We start from the raw sequence: 26,702 nt of genomic DNA on the forward strand, positions 1-26,702 counted from the left end.
GTACATCTTTCAATAAATGCAGCGAACACGGGGATCTTTATTGTCCCTCCACAAAAATTGACGGAATAGTCAAAAAAATCGCAATGCGTCCGGCGAAAATTTCGGAAACCTTTATGTGCGTGGAAGTTCACATTTACTCTGTCCAAAATCGTCTCATATACATGATCAATCTGGTACGACAGCATCGAGATGAACGACTCATATCCTAAGTTTGACAGATGATCGATGATCTGGGGTTCAAGCGTATAAAAGCAAATAAAATCTGCAGGACTCAAACCCTTGAGCGAAGGTATTCCTTTTCCCCTCCAGCTAAGAAGATGAGATCTTGGGTCCTCACATCTGTTCCTAGTCTTTTGCTCGGGTCAGGTTGGCTGCTGCTGCCATGGGTTCGAGCTGCGGCTAGTGCATATCCTGTCTGTGTCGTTGGAGCAGGACCTTCGGGTCTAACCGTTGCTCATGAATTGGAATCTCGCGGGGTCCCCACTGTCATTTTCGATTCTAATGTCGAAGTGGGGGGTAAATGTCAGTCGTATTACGATGACCCAGAAACTAGGCGAGTAACAAGGCCAGATCAAGCTTTCATATAAACTTATGCCCTAAAAAGAACTACGTATCACGCTATGGGTGCCCTCATCTTCACGAATTTGACATACAGTAATACCCTCCCGCTGATCCTCGAAGCTGGCCTCCCACTTTCTCCGGCACTTTCTCCTGGACCCTCCGCGAATTGGAGTTACTGGCAATATAGCCCCGGAACTGACGCCGGTCAGAACTTGAATGTTACTCAGACAGCATTACCAACTCTACCGGAGGATGCTGCTATAGCATTGGAAGTAGCAGCTTACACGACGTTGTGGCTCACTGAGTTCCAACCTCAGTACACGGAATCAAGGTACCCTGTGAGTCTTCTTTGTTTTGTATCTGATATCAGGAACTGCATCTCAAATGAACACTGATGGCAAACAGAATGGTGTTCCAACAGAGCTCACAGTTCCGATGAGTGAATGGTTAGCAAGCAAAGGTTTCCAATTCTTGCCTGTGTTTGTTGAGGAAGGCCTTGTGTACGAAGGCTATGGCGATTTTTCTCAGACTCCTGCAGTACGTGTGTCTTGTGAAGAGCACAACAAAACTCTCAATAAAGATTTAATTATAGCTCTACGCCCTCCAATTTTTAACGCCAGAGATCTTGACGTACTATATTGGAACAACTCCCGGCTATTTCGTTGGTAAGCTATCGTTGTGGTGAATGTTGCATATTCATCTTTTTAAACTTCTGAATATCATTAGATTTTCATAAACTTTGGCTGTGGTACGCTGAAAGGTCTGTCAGTGGACCTATCTACAGTAGCACAAATGTTACCAAAATAGGTCGGTGTCGAGCACTACAAGGTCCAATGGCATGGCTAACGTTCCGGGTTTAGATCGCAGTGCGGAAAATCCCGTTGTCACCTACATATCTGCGGGTAACAGGTCTTCAAACACACAGACATGTTCCAGTGTTGTTCTTGCCTTTCCTCCAACCACTCGTGCCTTGGAGGCAACTGGTCTCGATTTTACTACCGATGAGGCGTCCCTTTTCGCTGACGTCGGAGTAACAGCCTACTGGGCTACAGCTTTCAACATGAGCGAACTCCCGTATCCTTACGCCTTCCTTAAAAACCCTCCCACACCCGATTTTGGTCCTCTCGCAATGTTACGCTACTTCAATGATTCTCCTATCGCTACAGCGTACTCGTTCGGGACAAGTCCCTACAATGAAAGTACTAGCGACAGCGACGAGCAAGTTATAGAACTTTTGCTTCAAACTGCCACCGACCTAGGTGCAGGGATTGCCAACATTAAAGTTGGTGGGGTGACTACGGCAAACACGGTAACCGCAGATGACATCAAACTTTTCACCCGACAAGACCATTTCCCGCATGTCTTGACGGATGCGCTAGCGGGGGGCTTCTACAAAAAGTACAATGCATTACAGGGCAAGAAAAACACTTATTGGACCTCGGGTTTGAACAGGTTTGAAAATGTAGAGAGTGCGATATTGTCAGCGAAAGATCTTGTGGCCAATGTTATGTTCTAGGATTTACTCATTGCCTGCTAAGCTTTAAGTAGTAGCTTTGTACCAATCACCTTACGCATAGTTGTTGATCGAAGTATCCGATAATTCTCGGCATGATACCTTGAACAATGGCGAAATGAGGTTGTACAGATAATCAGCCATTGTTTGTATTAAATATTCTAATGAAATCAGAACACAACTTCGGTTGAAACGGAAGAGTCGATTACACGTATACTCTCTTCACAACAACAGCCTGCAACAGCTATTAGTTCAAATTCATTCAGAATATTTGCGGGTGCCAGGCGGCACACCACCATTTTCTTATGATTCACGGAGATCAAACCGGGGCCAACATTCTGTCGGTTTTCCGTATTGGCTTGATTTCATTCGAACTTTATACGTAACGAAGCAAGTCATCCTGATGTTCATCGACATCGCTACTATTTCCTTCTATGACCAGTAGTATTTAGGGGACTGAATCAATCCTGATCTGAACCGTCTATAGTAGTACCTCGTCCGTGGTTATCGATATCTCTCTTGCGGGGAGCATTGGAGAACAGAGAAAAGGGTCATTGAATGCAGGCTGGAACTTGAAAGGCAATAAACTACGAATTGGAGGACAAGAACTAATACGAAATATAGGTTGAGGTCAGTGATGACAGTCAAGATATTGACGAACAATTGCCTGAGTTTCCAGGTTCGAGAGAACCGCTAACGCGGATGACCCAGCCTGTTGCCATAAAGGATATCTACACATATCAACTCCAGCATTCCTCAATCAACCGACCATTCTTTTCTAAATCAAGGATATACCTGGAAGCCTCCACCTCTTCCCTGTGACCACAAGTTACTACTGCGTGTCGTAAGGCTGCTTTCACAGCAGCTGGCATTTTATTCGAAGACCTTGGGAAAAAGCATAAGATGGGAGATGAAGGGACAAGCTTTGTTCTTCCGCAAACTGACCCGGAGATAAAAACATACGCGCCGCCTTCATCGATGAGCTTCCATAACCGGTCCGCATCCTCTAGTATAAGATCCTGGACATAAGTCTTCTTGACACCCTCAGGCCCATCCCGCGAGCATGCTACTCGGTAGATAAGCTTGTTGTCGACGGAACATTGATTCCACTCGGAAGCGTAGTGCTGATCCTTTGTTGCAGAGCGACAACCAAAGTATAATGTGTTATCTAATATAGAAATATTTTGGAGTTAAGGATAATGATGAAACGGGAAAAGAAATATATCGCACTATATGCATTTTGTTGAATCCGCTCTTCGATCACTGCTCTCATCGGAGCGACACCTGTCCCAGGTCCAACACAAATGATAGGGATGTCACTGTTGGCAGGTAGTCGTATGAAACCTTTGAGAGTCCGAATCCTCAGTTGGTGACCTGACCAGGGAATGTATGTGAGCTTCCAACTCGAGACAAAATTTGGTGCTGCCAGGTCACCTGGTTGTAGTCGTGAAAGATACGTTGAACAAACTCCTCTGCGAGGTATCTTCAGCTTCGTCTTGTATTTGACCATGGCGACACAAATATGGATCGACTGGGGATTTTTCTAGTGATTGAACTCCATTTAATCAAGAAGGAAGATTTCAAACGATGGAATCCAAAGAGCTCACCTTTAGAGAGCTCGCGATAGAGAATTGTCGAGGGCGCAGTGGAGGAAACACGTCAAATATGTAGTTCATCGGTATTCGAACGTTGCGAAACTCTGACAGCACTTCTTGTATCGTCCGTCTGACCCGAAAGCAATAATCATATAGCTCGTCCTGCATAAGCGCGTCAATGTAAAGGTCAAGAAGAATGTTGTGGTGAATTCCTACAGCATGCTCAAGCGAAAGAAATTCATCTAGTCTTTCTTTCTCTGCTTCATCCGATGTGAAATAGCGAAGATATCTGAAGAATATTCTTCTAGGGACGGCATTGAAGTCTAGATATCGACTGAAAATTGTCCTCAGAGTCGCACATCGAGGTAGATGATCAGGTAAAGATTGATCTGAAAATGGTGATTAGCTTTTTCATAATTCAAGACAGAAGAGATGCGTCGACCTTTGTGTACATGGCTGATCTCTAATAAATCATCGGCAAAGTTTCCCCACCCCATCTGGGAGAGAAAGGTTTCCACTTCGTCCGCATTGGCAATAGGATGTATCACAGCGACATCTCCTGGAGAATATCTGATTTTTGGTGAGGATTGACAAGAATTGAGTTGCGTGATACTCACTCGACGTTGTCCGAAAAATCAAATTCAATATGGCGAACGTCCTGATACCAGTCTTGTGCTGTTAGTCGCGTGTTACATTTAACGGTAGCTAAACCGTAGTCATGATCATGATCCAAAGGATCGTTCGTGGCGACCTGATGATTTGAGCAGTTTACTAGTGATACACGAGCTGGAGGGGTTTGAGTTGAAGGGAGGATATCTAGTCCATGCGGAAGTGGCATGAGTTCAGGTAACGACTTGGATAAGGTTTCAAGCCAAGGCTCTAATGCCCCATCTATCCTAGGACTCCATGAGCGTCCATTGACCAAGCTACAACGTCAAAGGGACAAACCCGAGTATATGTTGCTCGTCTCCCTCCGCGCATTCGCATATTTTATGTGCCCCTAGACCCTCCAATCGACGTGTCAAGCGTTTAGCAGGCCAGCAAAACTTTTCGTATGCTGTATCTCCCAAACCAAAAACTGTAAAATGCACATCTTCGAAAAGATCAGACGGTAGATCAGCCCGTAGAAGCTTGTTCCATAAGTCTGACATGGCCCTTGGTTCTGCACCAGATCCCGTTGTTGACACGACAAATATTACCAGAGTTTCTGAAACGAGATCTTCCTAGAGTTTGGCGTTCAGCGTGATTTTCGTTTCGAATAGAGGAAATAAGAACCTCAGGGTAAGCGTCCATACTGAGGACTCGGGAGCGGATGTGTATTCGTCGACATTCTAGGGCTACGCGGTCTGCTACCTCCTGTGCGGTGCCAGTTTCTGTTGCGTATAAAATCAAGGCTTGTCGTAAGTCGAGGTCCATTTCAGCAGACATGGTTATCAGATAAGACAGAGATAAGATGTGTAATCACCACCCGGACCTTCGGGACCCGCTACGGATTCCCTTCTTCCTCATTGACGAACACACCATAGACACGCGGGCCAGATGCGCATTCAGTAAATCTTATACCAATTCTTTACGCTTTGCTCGACCGAATGGCTCCTCCAAAGCTGCCTCAAGAGCTCGAGGAATATGTGGCGAATTTGGAGAAGAAAGCATCGAGTATTCCACCGCAAATTCTTGTTACTTCCGCCTTCGCTGCTGGTGCTATCACTGCTATCGGAGCTTCGAGGATATACAGCCGTTATTTCAAGAGAATACAGAACAGTGACTGGATTACCCCAGAAAGCTTTCAAAAGAAACGTTGGATTAAGGGTATCGTGACCAGGTGTGAGCTTAAACCCTTCAAGTGTTCTAATATCTGCGTTATTTACCATGTTACAGTGTAGGAGATGCTGACAACTTCCGGTACTCAGTCGTCGCGTTTTTCCCCTTGTACGGCTTGAACTACAATTTCGTACAGATTGTACCACACTCCTGGAATCGGATGGACCTGGCCATTGAAGTTCCGACGCGTACCCTCAACAACGAGAGAGCTAAAGAACAAGACTGTACACATCCGAATTGCTGGCGCAGATGCTCCAGAGGTACCGTCTCAGTCTAAGGCCTAATGCCTTCATTGACATTGTTTGACTCAGGCTGGTCACTTTGGCCGCCTAGCTCAACCATATGCGGAAGAAAGCTTGGCATGGCTGACGAATAGGATTATTGGACGGACAGTATACTGCCAGTTGACTCAGCGCGATCAATATGCTCGAATCGTCAGTTCTGATATACGTTATCATTATTCTACTCACTCAAAATGGGTGGTTCATAGGTCGCAAATGTTGTCACAAAGAAAAGGTTCTTGCCTGGGTCTTTCTTTGGCAACAATCTTTCGCTTGAAATGCTTAAATCCGGATGGGCTACTGTATACGAACAGGTAAGCTCAGCTTTTTGAGTGTAGTTTCGGCATTAATCCTCAATGATGATGGCAGGCTGGAGCAGAATATGGAAAATGGGGTAAAGAAGAGTTTCTCAAAGCAGAAACTGGTGCAAAGTGAGTGTGAAACTACGCAGAGCAATCTTCTGAAAAACACTGAAACTGAAATTCACAGAGCCTCAAGATTAGGAATATGGAAAAATGGGCTAGACGGGGAAACCCCCGCGGAATACAAACGCCGACATGCTCAAGCAGAAGCCATACCAGCTTTGAAAGGTGACAAGTCAAAAATCAAAAACACACCTTCGTCAAGTCCTCGGTCATTTCTCAATAAGCTCAGGTTTTGGTAGCGGTTGCATGCCTAGAAAGCTGGGTGGACATGAGAAGGGATGTAGATCATTATCACTCTTAGGAGTCTCTGTGGTCCCACCCTAGAGAAGTATCAGTGCTCGATGTCTAAATTACCATCCTATCACGTAGCCCAGATCGAGTGGATGTATTTAACAATCTGCTTTGGGCCGTCGTGTTCACTCTCCCTTACTCTGCTCTTACTTCTCACAATGGAAAACATAGTCTCGGATCGACTATTTTTTGGAATGACTCCGAATCATTTTGTTTTTGCACAATCTAGAGGGCGGTTGCTTCATATTCCTCCCGATCCTGTGGAAATCTTCTACGCATCAAAAGGTGTTGAACCTTCAATTGTACTGCCCTGAATAATCGGTGAGTAGACAAGACAGTGAGTCAGTAAAGATGATTCAAAATTTCTAGTTATGTCCATAAGTATGTAGGTATGTTAGCGATTAAAATGCAATAATTGTTGCGTTAGATGTAGTACTACTTTTCCTGAACCACCTCGGTCTTCACATCAGATTGCGCCTCCGCCTCCTGCACTCCTCGTTCCTGTTTCGATTCCACTTCTACCCCCGCTCTCATCGCCTCATCCCTTCTCACTCTTAATGCCCACTCATAACTCTTACACACCCACTTGATATACGCAAGATCCTTCTCCCTTTTTTCTCTCCTCTCCTTTCTCGTCTTCAATGTTGCATCTAGTATCTCTTGAGACGTCATGTTCGGTTTCGTTACTTCCATCTGTTCCTGTTCCTGTTCCACACTAGCGCTCTTCGTCTCATCAACAGCGGAACCAACACCAGCAATTATGCGATGGTGCAGTACTTCTAGATCTCTCCACATTAACAGCGGGGGTATTTGTCCACCACTACCACCTACTTGTTCATTGACAGGGGATACAATTGAAATCGCTGATGCAGCGGATACAGGTGAAGTAAGCCTTACAAGCGGGCGTGCACCGACGAGTGAGGTTCTGGTGGAACGCATAGCGGGTTTCAGAAACGTCGTGGTTTGTGAGTGGATAGGGGTACTGGATTTTTGAGGGAAACGGATAGCTGACGCCGGATATTTTTGGACGAAAGTACGCAAATGGGAGAGGGCACGATCGGTGTTGTTCGTGCTGTGGTTGGAAGAAAGAGGGTAAGAGGAACAAAAACAGGACCGAGGAAAAGGAAGTTAGGGAGTGAGATCAATCATTCAATTAGTGAACGGGTGATAGGAACTTACAGTGTTAGCATCCTAATCCAAGCAACGTGTGCTCTTTCTATAATCCTCGGCGATACTACCGCCTCAACCCCCACCTTGTTTTCTATGCCCTCCCATTTCTCAAACACCTCCTCCGCAAACCTCAATGCAACCCCTCTCTCGTGTTTTTTCGAAATCGCACACCGTTCGAGGGCTTCAACATATGTCCGGGCATCGGGTTGTACGTCCGTCATCTGGTGAAAAACACCACCGAGACGCGACCTCACAGCTTCCAAAGACTGATGATGGTTATAATACACCGATAGATACGAATTGAGTAGTCGGGTGGTTGGTTTAACGGAACTAAATTTGCCAGAGAGTATGTCATCGTCTTTGGTTTCGGACCTTTCGTCTAATATCCGATCGAATAATATATCCACCTCTGTGATGACCTCGGAGCTAGTCTGAGGGGGTACATGGGAGAACGCAGAAAATGCGTCGGTGTGGGACAATGGTGTGCGAATAGATGCATTGGATACAGATTCACTGTTTGTCGATGGAGTTTGAGCAGAGGGAACATCTCCCTCAGACGATACGGATGAATTTCCACTTTCCTCAACGACCCTCGCCAAGGACCTTTTAAATGGAGGTCTGTATGCCGCATACGCATGGAATACATGCATCATGACCTCCTCATCCACCTCAACACTCACACCCTTCCCCCTTACCATCTCCGCCAAAATCCATCTCACCCTCCCCAAGTCCCCAATCCTTTTCGCCCCTTCCAAAAGCGCACAAAACGTCTTTTTATCAGGTGTATATTTCGGTCGTCCATACGCGTCCCGATACGAGTCGAGCATCTCCCTAGCCAACCTGAACGCTTCGTTGACGTATTTTTGTCTCCGAGCGAGGGACCCGGAGGTACGTGCGCAAGCGAGGATGAGGGAATCCCATGTGCGTTGTAGGGGTGTGATGTTGTGGTCTAGGCGCATTTCGGTGAAAAGGTCTAAGGCGCGCTCGGGGTCAGAGGTGCCGTTCACGGAGGAGGAAGCGCATGCTCGGATCATCTCGGTGTAGAGTATTGCGTCGGGGACGGGGTGAGCCACGTATCGCATGTGGGAGAAAAGATCCCAGGCTTGGAGGTGTGCGATAGGGGAAACTGTGGGATTGATGGTGAATAACCGATGGATTGTTGAAGTGTAGGATTTCATTGGTGCTGGGGTGGATTGCATCTCGTAGGCGTGTAGGACGGATAGTGCGGAAGTAGGGAGGGTGTGTTGGGGTGTGGAGAGGAGGTGGGATTTTACATGGAGGTGTTGCTGTTGAGGTGTCGGAGAGCCTAATAGAACGTAAATCAGAATGACCAATGAAGGAGTCTATGTACGATGAGATGGACTCGCCTTGGAGAAATTTCTTCAGACATGATTCAAAGGCAACAACGTCGTCTCGGGATTCGATATGGAGTTGTAAAACGGCGTTCAGATATTCTTCTGGAATGATCAGGTTACAACGCTAGTGATATTCAATGTCAGCGAAACACAGCTCTTCGTGTTCAGATGCCAGATAACTCACTTTCATCGACTCCATCGTCTGCTCAGCAAGTTGTACATTTCGGGTGTGTACCTTTTGAAAGAAAATAATGTCAATCTTGTGCAGAAACAAAGAAGGGATTGAAACACACAGTAGCTCTGATCAAGGCATCCCATTCCTGCTTTGATAGAAGCGGTATGGGAAGTTTCGTTGTGGAGTTTTCTTCTGCATTTCGAGGCTGGGAAATTAAACTCTCCTCGACCCGTTCGATATCTTGTAGAATATGTGCAGTATGATTCAGAACGCGCTGATACACAGGAGTCATAGAAGTCGTGGAAGTATCAGTGGATTTAGGAGGAGCTTCATTTAGTCTAGACTCCCGAAGCAACGCTGCTGCAAATCTTGTGTGCTGTAGTTGCTGTTTCATACCAGCGTGTGAAGACAGTCGCGAATCCGCCTCTACTAGAACATCCAAATCTTGTCCATGCTGTGATTCAGGATCGTTCCCAAATTCAAGCTCGAGGCCAAATTCATTTGTCTTGATCTGCATATCTTTTTTGTCACCTTCTTCTTGAACATGAATATCAGGATGCGCTAAAACTTCCTCGTATAGTGTGAGCAAATCTTCTTCAGAGAATACAGGTGGATCCAGTTCAGTGTCCTATAAGAAAAAGGCCCATTTAGCTGTCCTGGTGCGTGATACACGGGTCCTCCTACGCACCTTTTCATCAGTGACCTTCTCCAAAGCGCGCACTCTACGAGCTAGTTCCACCGTAATTGCGTTTGCGTTTGAATTTGCAGCGGCACTGGAGTCGGTTAAAGGTTTGGGTTGTCTAATTTTGATAGCAGTAGCACGCCGGTTTCGTCTATTCAGACACGGAATTAGAAGGAAAAGATGAGCAAGTCTGGGACAGACATTCTTACCTACCTATGTTCACCCTAGAGCTCGAACCTAGATCACTCAATACCAAATCTCCTCCATACTCCCCATGCTCTCTATGTTCCGCCTGCTCTGCAAACTTTGCATGCCCTGCGTGTTGCGGTACAGGTTTAGAGGCTTTCAGAACCACTGCCGCAGCCGCGGTGGCTAGATGCCGACTAAAACAAAGAGGAAGAGGTCTTGTGAGGGTTTTCGCTTTTGCGAAAGGTGCTAAAGGTGCGGTGAAAGTTTGGATGGTGTAGTCAAGGAGAGCTGGAGGGAGCATTTAATGAGGATCTAATAAAGCACTAGAGGGGGTCCTGAGTGACTTTGAGAGAGAAGTCGTCACCTCAGAGTCGATGGTACAACCCTGGAAATTACTGTAGAGTCGAGAAATTTTAGGCGCTCATCCACTCATCCATATTTCTTCGGCCCGTATTGTCTATCTGTTATGTTCTTCACTCCGATTCAACTTGTTTCGTTGCTCGAGGCGCAATTATGTAGATTGCTTATATCTTAATAAGGGTTTATAGCACCTGGTTAAAATCTACGGTTAACATGAATTATCTAGCATTTTTAGAGACTTGTCCACGTTCATAAAGCACACTTGAAAGGGTGTCCACGAAGACAATCGACATCACGCGCCCGCTAAACTTGACCTCATATCCGTTCCAAATACTATATATATACTGTCACGTACGGTTCCATAGCTTAGACTGGTACCACCACCATTTTTCTCTTCTTCTCATCGCTCTCTGTACTAATTCAGATCCTTTGCCTGTTTACCCCAAGTCTTTGTGAGTTCTCTCTTCTAGTGTTTTAGGCTAGGAACTCTGGCAAGCTTCCATCAAGGATGTCTCGAAGAGTTGAACGATGCGCTTAGACGTGGAGAAGGTTGATGAAGGTCGATGAAGCCATGATGATAGCAAAGTTACAGTAAAAGAAAATTTAGACAGCAAGTTCTTCCAGGTTCTTCCCTTTTCAATTCATTCAAGGCATTTCATGATGGTCGAGGAAGGTTGCGTAATCATGTGAAATACTTCCCCCCTCGTCTAGCCTATCATAATGTACGCCGCCACTATCCACATATTGGGCCTATGTAGTCTATTCTAGAGCTTGCCGCCATGCCTCGTATCCTTCCTTCTTCAGTAAATCCACCAAAGGAGTCAGTCACCATCGCCAGACGTTTGAGATGATAGTCACATACTTCAGACACTCATTACTTAAATGGACTTGAATGCGAACGAGCGACGATTGCTGCAATCAGGATACAGGATATAGTGAGTGAGGTAGTAGGATGGCGTAAAAACGGTATGTTCTTGCAAGGTCCTGGAAATTGTACAATCTTGTGACGGAAGGGCGGTAGACGGATCCGGAGGATCAGGGTGAAAAGTGTAACCGTGTTCTCGAAAGTACGTGTCTGCGGGAACGATCCGGTAAATTTGCATACTGATTGCCATCGACGTGTTCATCGTCCCACTGACGAAACGATACAGTGCTTAGAATAGTCTTCGCGTCGGATATGCGCACATCGACGAGGCCGGAGAGGATACCTGGATTTGAATACTTCCGGGTAAAATTCCTTATTAGAGGAATATATACATATAACGAGCCTCAACTTTTTCAATCTGTAGGTCGCGACTTTCTACATCTTTTTCCTTCACAGCGTCTCCGCTACCATTGTTTCCATTGATTACCCAGAAAGATAAAGAGACAAACGATGCCGATGCATCAGGAGCCTCGTTTATGGAGAACGCTCTTCCGTCTTCATTGAGAAGGCGTCGAGAACATGATTTCTTCCCCGATACAGGAGTGTAACGTGCGACCCGTGGCTTCCTCCTATTCAGGCCGATTTTATCACCGTGAACAACTTTTTTCTTCAACATGTGGTATGATAAAAACCGGTTTCAGATTCCAGGGAGGAGAAAGAGGGAGAAAGGATCATCCATTGCGGTAAATTGCGGTCCGATCTAAATTCGAAAGACCGTTATCTTATCTAGCGCTCGTAACTTCCTTCCCTTCACACAAAAACGTCTTCTGCAAACTTCCCAACATCTTGTCCTTTTGAATCCACGAATATGTACGCTATAAAACTTAATATACTCATCAAGAAATTTCGACGGCCCGGTCCGCCTCCAACAAGCAGCTGATCATGAATCATTCAATTTTCCCGGTCCCTCTAGTTCGTATAAAATCTAACACTGGATGATGCTAGCTTTTCGTTCCACTACCTTACGGTCATACAGCGCCAGCCCCATGTTGCAATCTCATCTTTGTGTTTTTTGGCCTGTCTTCATGTTAGGTTAGCCTCAGTGCTGTTTCCCGTTCATCCTTCTAATTGAAATTCGGCCTCCCCTATTGAACCAACTCTGACCCGTTTCTGGACACAAAACTACCCCGCCATCTCAACCAATTCGGCATCAAGCCAGTATGACTCTTGCTCTGACATTGGACTCCATAAACCCAATTCTACCTGGTTGGAACCCCGACCCCACCATTCTGCGCGTTGGGTCCGATTACTTCATCGCTACATCCACATTTGAGTATTTCCCTGGACATCCGATATATCATAGCACGAATCTGGTGGACTGGGAGTTGATTGGGCATGCATTGAATAAACCTTCTCAGCTGAGTCTGTTTGGAACGCCGTCGGATGCTGGTGAGTTATCACTCATACTGCATATAAGTTGAATCATCAAATGTACAACACTAACAATGATTCCCCATCTATTTGCTATCTGTACCACTACATAGGCGCATGGGCTCCAGGACTCCGATATCACAACGGCACATTCTACTTGACGTCTACAGTTCGATACGTGTATACTTGTAAGATTTCCGCGATCTCTCCAATTATATATCTTCATTCCGAAATAGAGTCTACATGTACTTACGGCTTTGACTTTCCAGATGAACTGAGATTATTCCCTCGTTCCTTCTTTGTCACCACCACAGACATATTTTCAAACGAATGGAGCGACCCGGTTTATTTCGGTGTGTATTACTTGACCATTCACATCGGTCATATTATTCACTTGCACCGTAGATGCCCTTGGATATGATGCGGATTTATTCTGGGACATCAATGGAGACGTGAGTAGCTCGATTCATTCTGGTTCCCATTCCGAACTCAAAGTCGGTGTATCCTTTCAAAGGTTTACAACACCTGGTCGGGGATTAATAATGCCATTGATAAAATCTACGGTTCGTCCCCGGGGTGCTTTCTGTTACCCTCGTAACTTATATTCTTCAAATGAAGGAATCTACCAAAACAAAATCGATATCACCACCGGCAACTCTCTCACTCCCGCTGAACTCATCTTCACTGGAACCCTTCCAGACAATTCCTCTGCCCGACCTGAAGGACCTCATATCTATCTCATCAACTCGACTTATTATTTGTTGATTGCTGAAGGTCAGTAGATACATTACAACAATTCCTAGTCACTTTGCCAGTGCTAACTGTCTGTAATCCTTCTGCTTTGTGGCATTCGCTGCTGTTCACTATTCAGGCGGCTCAGGTCCCGCCCATCAGTCGACTATCCAACGAGGTCCCTCGCCCTCCGGTCCTTGGGAAAACAACCCGGCCAATCCTATTTTGTTCAACGGCGCTAACTTGTCCCTTCCTGTACAATACACCGGACATGCAGATATCGTACAAGCTCCTAGTGGAGAGTGGTGGGGTGTTGCATTGGGTGTGCGGCCCCAAACCGAAGGGGATTTCGATCATATCCAGCTGGGTAAGTGTATATCAGTGCATATACATTGTAACCTTCATATCTCTAAATTTCTCTGTATATGAATCAATCACTAATTTCAACCGACCTTTTACTCAAACAGGAAGAGAAACGTTCCTGTTTCCAGTCACTTTCGATTCAGATGGATGGCCGGTGTTCAATCACGGGTTGCCTCTGAGTACCGAAATAACAGGGGTGGAACTACCCGACAAAGCCCATCTCTCAACTTTTTATGACGACTTTTCCTCTTCCTCTTCCTCAATCTTCGACAATTCATACTACTTCCTCCGTACCCCTTACAAACCCTTTCACTCCCTCACCACCCGACCAGGTTTCCTCCGTCTCCTCGGCAACGCCTACGCACTCGGGGATCGAGATTCCCCTGCATTGATCCTGCGGAAGCAGACGAGCTATGCAGAGAGGTTTGAGACCGTATTGGATTTCATGCCAAATAGCAATCTGACTGAGGCAGGAGCGACGGTGTTTTATGGGGATTTCGCACATAATGATATCGGAGTGATGGGTGGTGCGAACGGGGGTGGGGAGAGGTTTATTGTGACAAGACTTATTCGTCCGGCCGAGCAGGTCGGGCCGTGGGCGTTGACTACGACAAATAGTACTGTAACAACGGTGAGTTTTAGCGTTTTCATATGATATCGCAGGGAAGGTTGGGCGCTGACAAAATAAATCTTACTACACTTTGATACTATGGTGGACCTTGTATTCCAGATCACCTACACCCCACTATCAACGAAATCCGATCCAGTGAAGCTGGTCATTGTAGGAAACTCGACATCATATAGTCTAGGATTTTCAGAAGGTACATACACGGACTTGGACGCGGTGGAGATCACGTATACTGCTACGTTTGATAGCGTGTCTATGTCGGTTATGCCAGTAAAGTGCGCTTGTTTTTCTCTGTGTGTTTTGGTGTTTTCTGGTTATATTCTGGTATCTCAGGTTCTTCCATTCGATGTCCATTTCTTTACTTTTGATTCCTTCCACTCCCCCGCCTTTTGCTGACTATGCGCGCAGCACTCAGCATTGATTTTGTTTCCTGTTTCCTGTTAGTAACAGTGTATTGGTTTGCTTATATCTTTATCTTGAACAGCGATTTCTTCTTCAAGGGTGCCTCGTTCGGGGTGTATAATACGGGTAATGGGAGACCGAGCTTAACTCCTGCGGATTTCAAGTATTGGAAGCAGGTTCCAGGGGGTTAGGTTGACTTGGAGAAGGTGGAGGTGGAGGTGGAGAAGGGGGATTCTTTCGCATCAGTGAGACATGCACAAAAATATATACTACATACATACCTAGTATTTGCATGACAAGCATCTGTGATTAATCACGGCGCCTCCTGCGACTCTCCTTGAACACATATCAGACGACCCATGCACATAATACAAGATTAAAGACTGTACAACCTGCCCCAAATTCGTACATGCCATATTACTACATCACAGAACATTGTATTCTTTTTGGAGGAACCCATTTTATGGAATCGCGCGCTGTGAAATACGATTGGCCATTGTACGGCAAATGGATCGTGCACGGATTTCGACCCGGATCAGCTCTGCAGAAGTAATCATCAAAAAACGTTACTTGGATTTCGTCCGTGCCGGAAGGTTTGACGTCCAAGAACGCATTTTGGTAATGCAGTTGGACTTCTTGTTTGGCGTTTTTCGTCCAGGTTCTCATGAGAGATTGAATAATCTCGTGTAGACGACAGGAAAAGTCTTTTGGTGGGACGTAGGGCATTGATTCCTGAGGCGCGAATGGACGTCCGTGAGGAAGATTGACTGAGACGGTGATTTTTAGTGGATAGGGAGATGGAGCGGGGAACTGTGTTAGAAAAGACAGGATGATCAGTGCTCTATTGCAAAACTAAGGGCATCTAAACTCGGAGAAGGACAGTCACCCAGTTTTCAGGTCACGCATTGAAGACTGGTTCCTCCCGTTGCACATCCAAGGTCGTGACTATACTATATAGTACTTATACGCGTATGAATGAAGACTTACATGATCTAGTATCTGCATAGAATTCCCAATAGTAGGTGCTGCGTACACCACAGAGGACAAAGCATAGACGAGACCAAGAACGATATTAGCGACGTTGATGTGCATGTAATGAAGAAGAATGAGGATTACGCAGCTTATCAACGAAAGGACGTCCGAAAGTGAATGCCAAGTCGTAGAGTGATTAGTAGAGCAAGAAGATGAGAGTGAGATAAGGGCTTACCGGTGCACGATGAAGGAATTACTGACCAGCAGTATTTGGGGGGACAAATTGAAAGAGGAGTAAATTCCGTTCTTCCCAGTCTCTTTATACATGTTCCGTCGCATCAATCCCAGCACCGTTTTTCTGTTTGGACACGCCGTCGGCGACTGTTATGCCGTAGCTCGTGTCTGCGTAGGGAGACGACGGAACCGACGACATGCTGGGTCAGCTTTGAAAGAAGAGCTAAGAAGAGGCAATGGAGGACTGAGATGGTCTAACACCATTTCAAGCCCTTCCGGGATTTTTAGCATAGGCAGCAGAATGCTTTCGCGCAGACGGACTGTAGAATTTAGACCACGATATCTTTCGCACTGCCCTGTGGCAACACTCGCATCAAAAGAAAAACAGCTGAAGCACTGTCACTCAGTACTCAGCCTTTGCCTCTCCGACATAAAGGATGGGGATCGACATGCCTTTTTGGAGTTAAGGAGGAAAAGCAGGCGGCGTTCACCACAAAGAATTTAGGACGAACAAGTTAAATAGTCAGTCATGACTCTCAATTTCGAAGTTCACGTTCCCGACAACAACGAGGATGCGATGGTATCTATATTAGACCTTGGCGTACTCACATAGGGAACTTGCGAATGGATATTCCAGGCATTGGATCTTAGGGAAAAACGTTTCGTCAACCTAGTGGGGTTGTCATTAACGAAGCAGAAGACGTTCGCGAGGAAATGGATTACCACGAAAGAACAAAAGCTGGGCCTTCAACCGAGTCAAGATTAAACCTGATTAAACCCCCAGCAGAGGCAGCATGCTACTATTCTAGATTAGGATATAAATGAAATCACCTTGCTCGCAAGGTCTATTCTTAACCTACAATTCAAGTACCAAGCAAAGTGCGACCCAAGACAGTGGAGCGTATAGTTAAATGCTGTTTGTTCTAACCAGTTCTAGCTCTAAGTACACAACCCTACACAACCATTCCGAAAAATTGTCAGTCGCCGACACGTGCTCCAAGCTGCTCCAAGCGTCGTGAGTGTCGTCCCGTGGGGACTTATTTCGGCGCTTATCAGACTCAGACTCTGTTTCGATAATGCCACCAAAAAACCTCAAGAGAAAAGCCACTGCGACGGATGGCACGCTAAGTCCTCACGTTGCTGTATGTAGGAATTTCTTGAAACCGTTTAGCTCTGAAAAGAGAATACAGCTTGTACTTCTCAGACGTTGGCAGAACAACTGTCGTATCTACACCTTCCACGTCCATTTAAGAACCCAGAATACACGAAGAACCTGAATCGGCGGGCTAAGAACTTGAAGAATATAATGGGCCAGGAGCGTGAACGTGAACGAGCAGAGCGGGAGAAAAGACGTCTTGAAAAGGCGGAGAAAGATGCTATGGAGGTAGATGGGAAAGAAGTTACCATGGAGAGTGAGGAGATTCCAACTTGTGCGTGGATATTCTGTACTTCAATGTGTTAACAAATCTGATGAATTGTGCTAGACCTCTCGATTGAAGCACCACCTTCCGTACTCCCACACAAACACTATTGTGATATCACAGGCTTAGAGGCGCCTTATACCGACCCAGTCACCGGTCTTCGGTACCACGACAAAGATGTGTATGCGCTCATCAAGGAAATGGCAAGTTCTATTTGGATATGGTTGAGGTTTGTTTTCCTCATATAATCTCTTGGACAGAGTGCAAGTACAGCCAAGGAATACTTATCTGGTATGTTAATTGTTGCTAACCTCTAGACCATATCATAATCGGTTTCTTAGCTCGCGGAGTCAACTCTATCGTCAAATAGACCTTTATTCGTCCCGTTATGTTTTGACGTGAACAGAGGCGTTTGGAAGATAGCAATTGACGAAACGTTTACCAAAGGATCTAAATACTATCGGGAGCCTGTTGCCAAAACTGTCTCAGCTCGGGAAGGCCTGCACAAGCCAGTTTGAGGATGTCCCGGTTCTCCTTGAAGGAAATATTCGTGTACTTATTACTTATCATCTTCCTCAGTGCCGGCTGGTTGTATCTTTTCAAATGCTTTCCTCAATCATACCTGCAGTTACTGTCTACCAGCCAAGATTCCTTTTGAACCGACTCGCACTCGAAATATCAGGCTCAGATTCCCAGTGGTTTAGACTCGGAAAATGAAATCTCAGAGGGATTCACATTAGCGTACATGATACTTCCATCTTTTGGGTTCAATGTTGAGCATGTCCTTCACCTGTCAATGTTGAATGAGTAGAGATCGAAGTGTAAGATAAAGTTGATTCAAATTCGGTGACTATGATGATGTATAGCTGCTAGTGAAAGAGAGGCTAGTGGGCTTTGAAGCTTCATGATACTTGTAACTTGACCCTTTGCTTTATTATTTGAACGGGAAGGGCGGGATGATTTTCAAACAGAATTTGACGGCCCGGACAGTTTTGTTCTGAACGTTCATCACCACGAACGAGCTAACGTTCGACGTTTTTCATGCTCCTTAACGTCTCGTCCTCGATTGAACCACTTTATGGTTTTCACAGAACAATCACCACTTCAATTGCTTCCGAAAACGATGACTGGATTCAATTACTTGAAGAATCACAATGCCTCGTCCGTCTTTACTACAAACTACCAGTCCTTGTCTTCGTGGATCCTTATGAGCTGGTGAACTACCAGCATCTATACACGTTCCATCATCATGGAAACGCGAATCTAGAGCTCCCAGTGGCTGCTATGGATTCGAATGGGACATCACTCCTGCTGACCCTCACCTCAGTCGGTCCGCATGTAGATGTGAAGGTCCCTATACATCTTCGGTACGGCGAAATCTCACATTCAAATTCGGAGGCACATCGTACCGCGGAGATTGCATGGCCGCATTTGTTTCTATCATGCACTTCATCTGGTAAGGCTGATGTTTTCTTTCTCCCTTTACTGTTCCTGTGGGTGCCATATGTCAAACTCAACAGCTTAACCTTTGCTTGTTTATCTACTATACAGTGCAAATTCTAAATGCCTCTCTGATATCCTACGACCTGCCTCCTGGAGAGTTTGCGTCATCGCTAGCAGGGTATTCTCTGTACGTGACCTCGGAACCCTTCAGAGCCGACCCCGATGCTCGATTTATGGCCGTAGCGGTTCCAGTGGGTCAATTTGGAGACCTCGCTCAAGTGAGGTTTGGGACCGTCCTTACAATTGTGGTAATGTTTTTGTATGTGGCATATATTTCGTATACGACAGCTCGGAGGCTGGGAAAGCGAGTGAAGCTAGTGAAGGGGGAGTGAATTCAAGAATTTCCAAGGAATTCCAGAAATACGAATTCTATTTACCTTGGTTCTGGGGGAAAGGTTAATGGGGAGGCGCAGGACACATGAATGTATGCATGGGGCAGAGGTTTCTTCCTTCCCGCTTGCTTCCACAGATACGCCGAGGGAATATTCGACAACTCCATTATCAGCGGACAGACTAGAAGCTGTCTAAAAAGTACCTGGCTTGGTGCCGTGATCATCGTCGCAAAGATTCTTCGCTGCTCCTTAGATTGGGGATCGGCAGCGCCCCCTCTCAGAACCTCGCAGTTGATTTTGGTGGAATGACTACGATTGGGTCCATTAAGCGGCGACGAGATTTAGATGCTTTGTCATAGGGTATAACTTCCTTCAACGTACGTAGTCAGAACTTATACTTCACGGTTTTGAATGTAATTAAAAACCCATTCAAGTATCACCGGTACGTCTATATGAGATTGAATATGTAGATAAATGAATGGTTTATAATCAGAGTCTCATCGGAGTACTTTAAGTATAGTCTTGACTGCCAAAGCCCTCGAAATATCCCGTTGGATTTCACGTGCAATAGTTTGCAACTCTTCCTTCATCAACCATGTCTCGACCGACAAAGCTGGCCGTGTTGCCTCTACCGTACCCAATAATTCTTCTTCCAGCTTCAAGAGTAACGGTTCCTCTGTCTGCTGAAGTTGGGGAAGCTTTACTTGCTTTGTTCGAGGCCAACGACAGCCTGCCGGTTGTGGCTGCCGTTCCGGCGGTGGACACCTCTGCAAACGCTTCTGCAGTCCAATATGGGACAGCAGCGAGGGTTCTTAGGCTTGTACGCCCACCGCTCGGGAGGTCAAACTTGGAACCTGGGGAAAGGCTGCCCCGCCTTTACCTAGCATCACTTCACGGACTTACCCGGGTATGTCTCGAAGAGCGTTATGACCACGAGAAAGCGACCAAGATGGCTCTTAATTCAACGACGCCGAAATTGCTGATGCGCAAGATTTCATATCCTTCATCGTTTCAGCTAAAAGACTCTGTCGACACCAACTCTACTGTCCCTGTGCAAGTACAGGCTCGAGAGTCAATCGTTAAATTCAAGGCAGCTGCCTTGCGAGTTCTGCAACATATGGCCCAGAGCTCACAGCAGCAGGCTAGGAAGGATGCCTTCTACAAAATCGCGGCCATGCTTGAGGAACTCAAGGACGACGCAGAAGGCCTCGAGTTGGAAGATGGACGTAATAGCGCCAGAGACAATTTGGACAGAGCCGCTTGGATGGCAGATGTTCTCGTTGGCAGTGTCCTCGGACAGGGCGTAAGAGCATCCGCTTCAGGGAACGAAGGCGAAAACGAGGATTGGGCCGATAAACTGAGTAAGCAAATGTTCATCTAACTCTACCTAAGCTAACGATAAGTTTGTATTTGTAGCACTCCTTTCTACTTCGAATTCACTACCTCGCCTGCAACTTGCTACCATGATCCTTACAAAACTTCACACCAAGCTCGAGGTTACTTCCCGCATTGCTAATGCTGTTGATGAAAGCCTGAGCAAGCAGCAAAAGGAATTCTTCCTCCGGCAGCAATTACGTGCGATTGAGAAAGAATTGAAGGAATTGCAACAGACAACATCTACATCCGGTAACACGAACCCATCGAACGGTAACAATCGTCACAGCGGTGATTTAGATTTAGATTCGAATGAATCGGATGACACGGAATTAATGGATATACGGCGTAAACTTGAAGCAATGACACCTGGTAGCGAGGAAAGAAAGGCAGGTGTCAGAGAATGGAGAAGATTGAAGAGGCTGTTGGGTGCGGGCGGTGCAGGCGGAGGTGGCGGGAGTGTCGAAGGTGGTGTCATAAGGGGCTGGGTAGGTCTATTTTCGTCGCAGTTATCAAGTCATCTTTGATTCCCCTGTCCAGCTTGAATGGTTTACAGCTCTACCGTGGCCATCTGTTACACAATCTTCTCCCGCATCTTCCCAATCTTCAATTACTACATCAGCTTTCCTTGCAGAAGCTCGTGCTCAGCTTGACTCAGATCACTACGGCTTGGACAAAGTCAAGAAGCGACTTATAGAGTATCTTGCGGTTGTCAAATTGAAAGAACTCGCTGAGCTTGCTGAAGAACGTCGGCTAGCCTTGGAAGCTCACAAACCAGAAGCGGCTGAAGCCCTGGAGGAAGTCGCTGGAGCTGCAGACACTGATGGACAGGAAAAAGAACTACAAGTTGTACTACGTCAAGCTCAGCCGGCTATTGAGAATCTACCCGCAAAGGTGCAGAAGTCTAAGGGTGTCAAGGGACCCATCTTACTGTAAGCCGGTTCTATGTTTCCAGTTATTCAGCAGCCAAATTCGTACATCGCAGGTTCGTTGGTCCTCCAGGCACCGGAAAAACATCCCTAGGTCAAAGCATAGCGCGCGCTCTTGGACGACCATTTCAACGCATCTCCCTGGGCGGTGTCCGAGACGAAGCAGAAATTCGTGGCCACCGGCGAACATACGTAGCCAGTGGACCTGGGCTCATCGTTCAGGCTTTGAGGAAAGCCGGAAGACCAGACTTTGTTTGCTTGCTGTACGTGATTGGATTCTTTATTTGGACATATTCCTTATCCTGCCTGGCTTTTACAGCGACGAGATTGATAAGATTGGTGCCAGTAACTTTCACGGCGACCCAGGAGCTGCCCTGCTGGAAGTTCTTGATCCAGAACAAAATTGTAACTTCAACGTGAGTATAAGTTATCTCAATTCGTTTTAGCTATCCCATGATGCCGCTTCAGGATCATTACATCAACGTACCTATAGACCTGAGTCAAGTACTCTTCATATGCACTGCAAACACACTGGAGACTATCTCCGCACCCCTTCTGGATCGATGCGAAGTGGTCGTCCTGCCTGGTGAGCCTACTCTTCCATATACCACCTCTCATTCTCACGTTATGTTTGTAGGCTACACCCACAACGAGAAACTTCACATTGCCCGACAATTTCTACTTCCCAAACAACTCAAGTCCAACGGACTAACGCAGGACCAAGTCGAATTCACTGAAGAAGCACTCAAAGCCGTTGCAATACGGTAAGTATCCTCTAGTTCTGAACTGCCCAGCTGTGTTGAGTCTTTCTAGGTACACTCGAGAAGCCGGCGTAAGAACGCTCGAACGATCTATCGGTTCAGTCGTACGGTTCAAAGCAGTTGAATGGGCGGAATGTCTCGACGCCGTTGAGGCACAAGAGGGAAAGATCGTTAATGAGGCTTCTCCACATTCCCCCTCCACGGACCTCTCAGTCATTAATCTGGACCACCCATCGAAGACAGCGCTGTACAAACCATTGGTCGAGGAATCCGAGCTCGAAGCAATACTCGGTATTGCGCGCTGGGAGGACGGGGATGAAAGCTTGGCAGAGAGGAATCGTGGGTCGAGAAGAGGCGTCGTATATGGATTGGTTGTCATGGGCCAGGGTGAAGGTGGTATACTCCCGGTTGAGACTATTGTCGTCCCCACAGGCAACAAAAGCGGCAGTGGAGATGGTGGAAGATTACGGCTAACTGGTAGCTTGGGAGATGTACGTATATCTTTGCATTTTAGCTGATCACCGACTCACTAATCTGATAATGGTGCAGGTCATCAAAGAATCTGGTGAACTGGCATTGAGTTGGGTGAAAACGCATGCGTATGACCTTGGCATTACCACTTCGCCATTCCATGATCCTCTCAGGGGATCAAATCCTATTGATATCCATTTACATCTTCCTGCTGGTGCGCAGAAAAAGGATGGACCTAGCGCTGGAGTTGCAATGGTATATATCATCACCCAGTGACACTCAGATTGTATTGACCAGCATTCTTCTACTAGACGTGTGCACTTGTGTCATTACTTACCGGTGCATGTGTACCAACAGACGTCGCCATGACCGGCGAGGTATGCATAACGAAATTCTTAGCCGTTCTTGTGTACTGATGTTTTCGTCCAGATAACCCTTAGAGGACGCGTTACCCCTGTTGGCGGCATTAAGGAAAAGGTAAGGGACTCGATCATTTGGGCTACTACAATTGACACTAATAAATCGAACCGTCTTAGGTTCTCGGTGCTCATCGCGCACAAATTCGAAAAGTTATACTTCCATACGCAAACCGCAAAGACGTCGAGTACGACGTAGCTCCTGAGATCCGTAACGCAATGGAATTCGTTTTTGTACGCAATCTGCAGGAAGCCTTAGAAGCTGCTTTTGGGAAAGGTGTCATCGGATGGAGAAGCCAGCTGGACATGCTAGAAAGCCGACTGTAATATCTTTCACACTGTCTATCTTGCCGATTGCTTTTGTTGTAGTACATACCATTTCTGTTTTGATATCTCACCATTTGTCATGCTTAGTGTACCCTCTGTTTTGCACAAACGATTCCTCTCGCTATCTGTAGGTCTAGATATCCTTACTGTATATTACATACCATCAAACCAATCCAGAGTTCTCGAGCTCGAAGGTCGTTAATTACACAGATAGAAATGAAGCTGCAATTTGTAACATACAAAACGAAGATTAAAGCACAAACTATGTCAGTAAGGATCAATGTCAGATCTATACTTATCCTAATGACAGGAGTCTCAAGACGGGGGAGAATAAACTAGACAGTCATGATAGGAATTGTCCCATTCAAAAGTAAACTAAAAACTAAAAGGGGCTATGTATTGTGGCTAGTTAGCGACCAGTTGGCCAAGTCCACAGAGGGAGGAGTGACAGATGAAGTGCCGTCTTTCCATTGAGGGGAAAAGAGGACCTGGAGATTAGTGGTTCCTGCGTCCATCTCGATGATCAAGACTGTGACACCAGGATTAGGTTGGTCAGCTTCGGGAGGGATAGGGTCTGTGTCGAAACGGACGGCTGCGGAGGTTGTGAATGTGGCACCAGAAGAAGGACTAAGGATAGAAACAATCATTTCATCTCCGTCAATGGTAAGGGTGGCCTTTGTGCCATCGGAGCTGACGCTGACTGTTGCGTTCGTGTGCATACGCCATTGGAACGGACTGGTGGTGGTTATCTCGTCCTGGACGAGCATCTGTGTCCTGTTGTTGATGAAACGCACACCACGCTTCGCCGAAGAGCTGAGGACAAGAAGAATGAATAACGAGTCACCTCGGTAACGAAGTCACTCACGTGTCACTGAAATACGCGCTTGTGATATCAGCATACCAATACGCCGTAGAACCGCTTGCAACTTCATAAACCGTGCTCGAGCCTTGAGTATCGTTGGTAGTGTCGTATCCGAGAATAGTGGGCTTCGCGAGGACATTCTGGTTCGACTTGTTGATCAATATCGTGTTTTGGCCTTCAGTCATCTTCCTGTAGTAGTACCACCTGGCACTACTCTGGGTGTCGTTACTAAAGTAATCCAGAGCATTGTAATTACCGTCTCCGAGCTCTCCAGCCCAACGGTGGCCCATAGCGTCAAGCACGAAGTCACCACAGTCAAGGTCGTTATGTGTCTGTCGGCCTTGGTTCATACCGGCTTTCATACCTATATAGGTTCCGTTGATATCCGTCCATGTGCTTCGCATAGAAACCCATTGATCTATCTCATTGTCGAAGTTACGGTCCAAGGGCAAGCCATCCCAGAAGGCACCCTGAACAGAGGCATCGTACCAGAACATACTCCATGGATCTGCAGCGTCAGCCTGATCACGCTGATACAGAGCAATAGTAGGTTCATTGAATTCGGAAGCAAAGAAGAATAATCCGTTGGCAGTGGACGAGAATTTGTTAGGGCCGGTATCGCCGACAGCGAACAGCTGAGTAAGACCTTGGCCATACATGTGTGAATAGCCAGTGAGCGTGTATGCATCGTTGAGCATGCCGTAGTCAGAGCCGGTAGCAGTTATGAGAGCGGATGTCATCTCGGCATATCCAGTAGTACCAAAATACCAGTAATCCTGTGTCTCACTCCATGTACCATCACTCGTTGGTCCTGCAGCACAATTCTCAAGAGCATTGGGGACAGTGAGGGCGAGGAGCTGTGAAGCACTACCGGTGTCATCATCGCCAAGAATAGCGAGAGAACCCAATGTTAGTCCACCATTGCAGACACAATTCCAGTTTCCTGTAGTATTGGTTTTCCACCAGCCAATGAAAGAACTGGCGTTGTTATAGGCCTGGAGACCAAAGGACAATCCGTACTCGATCAAGGTGAAACGCATAGCAGCCTTCTGGTCGTCGGTCCAGACGTCGTATAACCAGTCGTAGGCAATACCATAACCAGCGGAGAATTCGGCCGTGTCAAGGAAATGATTAGAGTCCCAGCGGTCATAATCGGGACCAAAGGAAGTGGTATAATTACCAGCGACATTCTGTGTACAGATCGTGATTAATTCGTGGACAATAGCTTCTTGATATGAAGACTCACTTGAATCTCAACCCAGAGACGATCCGCCCATTTAGTATCGTTGGTCATACGATAGGCATACGAAAATGCTTTGGCTCTCTGCTTGAATCGACGAGCAATATCCAAGATACCATTACCTCCATCGAAGAAGTAGGCGACTGGGTCGTCGTTGTACCAATCAGTGGCATTACCGAAAATGGTTTCATTCCAGTAAGAGAGGTAAGGATCGGCGGCTATGTGGTCCGCCAAAACATCCCACTTGTATTGAGGAGCGATGAGTCTGGGTCTGTCTGGACGAACAGATGTAGCAGCAGGAGTGGCAGCGGAGAAGGTATCGCTGGGCCACGTGAGAGAAGCTTTGGCGGAGGAAGCAAAGGTAGGAGTGGTGAAGACTGCAGTGTCGGTCTAAAACAAAAAAAAATGAGCCTCCATTACTTGACGAAAGAATGAAAAGAGACTGACGACTTGAGGGTAGAGAGGCACCATATAAAGACTGTTCGTAGCCATAGCAAACTTTCCAGTTGCAAGCTCTTCCAGAGCAGAATTGACCGAGGCGGAGGAGCTGGAAGCAGCAGCAGCAGATTGAGCGGCAGGACTACTGCTACTACTATCCTTACTCTTCTTGGTACCTACGACTGCACCGACGACTACTCCGACGATGACTAGGATAGCGAGGGGTATACCAATCTTGATCCACTTGCTGACTCCCTTTCCTTTCGACTTTTCGCCATTGGGAGGAGTAATGAATCCAGATGATTGGTTGTAGTAGGGGTCGCCAGCGGCGTACGGAGAATTTAGATTTTGTGAACTGAAGTTCTGATTGTTGGCGTCGTGGTAGGCCATTCTGCAGTAGGCCTACAGAGTGAGAAGATTAAAGAAAGGCGCAGACAGAAAGTCTAAAGGGATAAACAAGAGAAAAGCGGGGAGAGAACACCGAAAAGGCCTGCAACTGGGCAGCAAGATGGGAGATGGGCAACAGGTTAACGTTCTGGGTCGCTCAAAATAAACACACCCTAAATTAGACAAACATACCCAC

General features: G+C 46.4%; 10 protein-coding genes across 10 annotated transcripts; 6 read left to right on the top strand and 4 right to left on the bottom strand.

Moving 5' to 3' along the window:
* The first annotated feature begins 284 nt into the window (after positions 1–284).
* On the top strand, positions 285–2,251 carry C8R40DRAFT_1123149 (uncharacterized protein). Its single transcript, XM_046228888.1, has 6 exons — positions 285–553; positions 605–899; positions 967–1,098; positions 1,154–1,226; positions 1,288–1,368; positions 1,422–2,251. Exons 1-6 carry the CDS (start codon positions 318–320, stop codon positions 2,075–2,077), a joined length of 1,473 nt encoding a protein of 490 aa, XP_046082291.1. The 5' UTR covers positions 285–317; the 3' UTR covers positions 2,078–2,251.
* Positions 2,252–2,456: 205 nt separating this feature from the next.
* C8R40DRAFT_1123155 (uncharacterized protein) lies at positions 2,457–5,107 on the bottom strand. Its single transcript, XM_046228889.1, has 10 exons — positions 4,945–5,107; positions 4,618–4,892; positions 4,287–4,565; positions 4,112–4,239; positions 3,886–4,058; positions 3,682–3,831; positions 3,509–3,617; positions 3,305–3,448; positions 3,020–3,242; positions 2,457–2,959 (listed from the first exon to the last, which is right to left on the bottom strand). The coding sequence occupies exons 1-10, from the start codon at positions 5,095–5,097 to the stop codon at positions 2,815–2,817; spliced, it is 1,779 nt and encodes a 592-aa protein (XP_046082292.1). The 5' UTR covers positions 5,098–5,107; the 3' UTR covers positions 2,457–2,814.
* Positions 5,108–5,258: 151 nt separating this feature from the next.
* On the top strand, positions 5,259–6,861 carry C8R40DRAFT_1208447 (SNase-domain-containing protein; the record flags this gene model as incomplete). Its single annotated transcript, XM_046233175.1, has 7 exons — positions 5,259–5,491; positions 5,548–5,598; positions 5,627–5,750; positions 5,802–5,924; positions 5,981–6,085; positions 6,141–6,202; positions 6,261–6,861. The coding sequence occupies 7 exons, from the start codon at positions 5,259–5,261 to the stop codon at positions 6,433–6,435; spliced, it is 873 nt and encodes a 290-aa protein (XP_046082293.1). The 3' UTR covers positions 6,436–6,861.
* A 61-nt stretch (positions 6,862–6,922) lies between these two features.
* On the bottom strand, positions 6,923–9,926 carry C8R40DRAFT_1055136 (uncharacterized protein; the record flags this gene model as incomplete). The annotated part of the gene is made up of 8 exons (XM_046224984.1): positions 6,923–7,104; positions 7,240–7,559; positions 7,667–9,000; positions 9,065–9,136; positions 9,197–9,247; positions 9,306–9,613; positions 9,719–9,815; positions 9,876–9,926. Coding segments are annotated over 8 exons (2,415 nt in total), but the record flags the coding sequence as incomplete, so codon positions are not given.
* Positions 9,927–12,168: 2,242 nt separating this feature from the next.
* C8R40DRAFT_573593 (glycosyl hydrolase) lies at positions 12,169–15,124 on the top strand. The gene is made up of 11 exons (XM_046235497.1): positions 12,169–12,375; positions 12,503–12,732; positions 12,828–12,902; positions 12,984–13,067; positions 13,120–13,166; positions 13,229–13,277; positions 13,333–13,488; positions 13,586–13,813; positions 13,914–14,440; positions 14,540–14,712; positions 14,922–15,124. The coding sequence occupies exons 2-11, from the start codon at positions 12,504–12,506 to the stop codon at positions 15,028–15,030; spliced, it is 1,677 nt and encodes a 558-aa protein (XP_046082295.1). The 5' UTR covers positions 12,169–12,375; position 12,503; the 3' UTR covers positions 15,031–15,124.
* On the bottom strand, positions 15,004–16,643 carry C8R40DRAFT_574292 (uncharacterized protein). The gene is made up of 5 exons (XM_046235500.1): positions 16,499–16,643; positions 16,047–16,441; positions 15,827–15,959; positions 15,121–15,649; positions 15,004–15,035 (listed from the first exon to the last, which is right to left on the bottom strand). Exons 2-4 carry the CDS (start codon positions 16,148–16,150, stop codon positions 15,260–15,262), a joined length of 627 nt encoding a protein of 208 aa, XP_046082296.1. The 5' UTR covers positions 16,151–16,441; positions 16,499–16,643; the 3' UTR covers positions 15,004–15,035; positions 15,121–15,259.
* Positions 16,644–17,121: 478 nt separating this feature from the next.
* C8R40DRAFT_1162793 (YL1 nuclear protein C-terminal domain-containing protein) lies at positions 17,122–17,836 on the top strand (the record flags this gene model as incomplete). The annotated part of the gene is made up of 5 exons (XM_046230284.1): positions 17,122–17,173; positions 17,227–17,475; positions 17,530–17,669; positions 17,727–17,757; positions 17,808–17,836. 5 exons carry the CDS (start codon positions 17,122–17,124, stop codon positions 17,834–17,836), a joined length of 501 nt encoding a protein of 166 aa, XP_046082297.1.
* Positions 17,837–18,507: 671 nt separating this feature from the next.
* Positions 18,508–19,281, top strand: C8R40DRAFT_1174898 (PIG-X; the record flags this gene model as incomplete). The annotated part of the gene is made up of 3 exons (XM_046232258.1): positions 18,508–18,922; positions 19,018–19,187; positions 19,258–19,281. The coding sequence occupies 3 exons, from the start codon at positions 18,508–18,510 to the stop codon at positions 19,279–19,281; spliced, it is 609 nt and encodes a 202-aa protein (XP_046082298.1).
* A 497-nt stretch (positions 19,282–19,778) lies between these two features.
* C8R40DRAFT_573638 (Lon protease C-terminal proteolytic domain-containing protein) lies at positions 19,779–23,839 on the top strand. The gene is made up of 12 exons (XM_046235498.1): positions 19,779–20,662; positions 20,718–21,163; positions 21,216–21,607; positions 21,661–21,867; positions 21,924–22,020; positions 22,073–22,190; positions 22,242–22,368; positions 22,418–22,856; positions 22,915–23,091; positions 23,148–23,213; positions 23,266–23,313; positions 23,373–23,839. Exons 1-12 carry the CDS (start codon positions 19,897–19,899, stop codon positions 23,577–23,579), a joined length of 3,090 nt encoding a protein of 1,029 aa, XP_046082299.1. The 5' UTR covers positions 19,779–19,896; the 3' UTR covers positions 23,580–23,839.
* C8R40DRAFT_1239989 (uncharacterized protein) lies at positions 23,761–26,653 on the bottom strand. Its single transcript, XM_046233504.1, has 4 exons — positions 26,129–26,653; positions 25,688–26,071; positions 24,445–25,631; positions 23,761–24,392 (listed from the first exon to the last, which is right to left on the bottom strand). The coding sequence occupies exons 1-4, from the start codon at positions 26,507–26,509 to the stop codon at positions 23,972–23,974; spliced, it is 2,373 nt and encodes a 790-aa protein (XP_046082300.1). The 5' UTR covers positions 26,510–26,653; the 3' UTR covers positions 23,761–23,971.
* Between the last annotated feature and the right edge of the window lie 49 nt (positions 26,654–26,702).

This window comes from Lentinula edodes (assembly GCF_021015755.1).
Source record: "Lentinula edodes strain Le(Bin) 0899 ss11 chromosome Unknown C8R40scaffold_39, whole genome shotgun sequence".
Taxonomy (NCBI): Eukaryota; Fungi; Basidiomycota; class Agaricomycetes; order Agaricales; family Omphalotaceae; genus Lentinula; species Lentinula edodes.

Excerpts from the sequence above, each read along its gene's own strand:
- C8R40DRAFT_1123149 (XM_046228888.1), top strand. The coding sequence starts at position 318 with ATGAGATCTTGGGTCCTCACATCTGTTCCTAGTCTTTTGCTCGGGTCA. Across the intron at positions 554-604 it reads TACGATGACCCAGAAACTAG|AACTACGTATCACGCTATGG; the intron begins GCGAGTAACAAG and ends TGCCCTAAAAAG. Across the intron at positions 900-966 it reads ACACGGAATCAAGGTACCCT|AATGGTGTTCCAACAGAGCT; the intron begins GTGAGTCTTCTT and ends GATGGCAAACAG.
- C8R40DRAFT_1123155 (XM_046228889.1), bottom strand. The coding sequence starts at position 5,097 with ATGTCTGCTGAAATGGACCTCGACTTACGACAAGCCTTGATTTTATAC. Across the intron at positions 4,893-4,944 it reads GTATGGACGCTTACCCTGAG|GAAGATCTCGTTTCAGAAAC; the intron begins GTTCTTATTTCC and ends GCCAAACTCTAG. Across the intron at positions 3,832-3,885 it reads TTCTTTCGCTTGAGCATGCT|GACGAGCTATATGATTATTG; the intron begins GTAGGAATTCAC and ends GCGCTTATGCAG.
- C8R40DRAFT_573593 (XM_046235497.1), top strand. The coding sequence starts at position 12,504 with ATGACTCTTGCTCTGACATTGGACTCCATAAACCCAATTCTACCTGGT. Across the intron at positions 13,068-13,119 it reads GAGCGACCCGGTTTATTTCG|ATGCCCTTGGATATGATGCG; the intron begins GTGTGTATTACT and ends CTTGCACCGTAG. Across the intron at positions 14,441-14,539 it reads CAAATAGTACTGTAACAACG|ATCACCTACACCCCACTATC; the intron begins GTGAGTTTTAGC and ends CTTGTATTCCAG.
- C8R40DRAFT_574292 (XM_046235500.1), bottom strand. The coding sequence starts at position 16,150 with ATGCGACGGAACATGTATAAAGAGACTGGGAAGAACGGAATTTACTCC. Across the intron at positions 15,960-16,046 it reads AATTCCTTCATCGTGCACCG|CTGCGTAATCCTCATTCTTC; the intron begins GTAAGCCCTTAT and ends TTCGTTGATAAG. Across the intron at positions 15,650-15,826 it reads CTATGCAGATACTAGATCAT|TTCCCCGCTCCATCTCCCTA; the intron begins GTAAGTCTTCAT and ends TTTCTAACACAG.
- C8R40DRAFT_573638 (XM_046235498.1), top strand. The coding sequence starts at position 19,897 with ATGTCTCGACCGACAAAGCTGGCCGTGTTGCCTCTACCGTACCCAATA. Across the intron at positions 20,663-20,717 it reads GGATTGGGCCGATAAACTGA|CACTCCTTTCTACTTCGAAT; the intron begins GTAAGCAAATGT and ends TTGTATTTGTAG. Across the intron at positions 21,608-21,660 it reads GTCAAGGGACCCATCTTACT|GTTCGTTGGTCCTCCAGGCA; the intron begins GTAAGCCGGTTC and ends CGTACATCGCAG.
- C8R40DRAFT_1239989 (XM_046233504.1), bottom strand. The coding sequence starts at position 26,509 with ATGGCCTACCACGACGCCAACAATCAGAACTTCAGTTCACAAAATCTA. Across the intron at positions 25,632-25,687 it reads GTCTCTGGGTTGAGATTCAA|AATGTCGCTGGTAATTATAC; the intron begins GTGAGTCTTCAT and ends ATCTGTACACAG. Across the intron at positions 24,393-24,444 it reads AGCGCGTATTTCAGTGACAC|CTCTTCGGCGAAGCGTGGTG; the intron begins GTGAGTGACTTC and ends TCTTGTCCTCAG.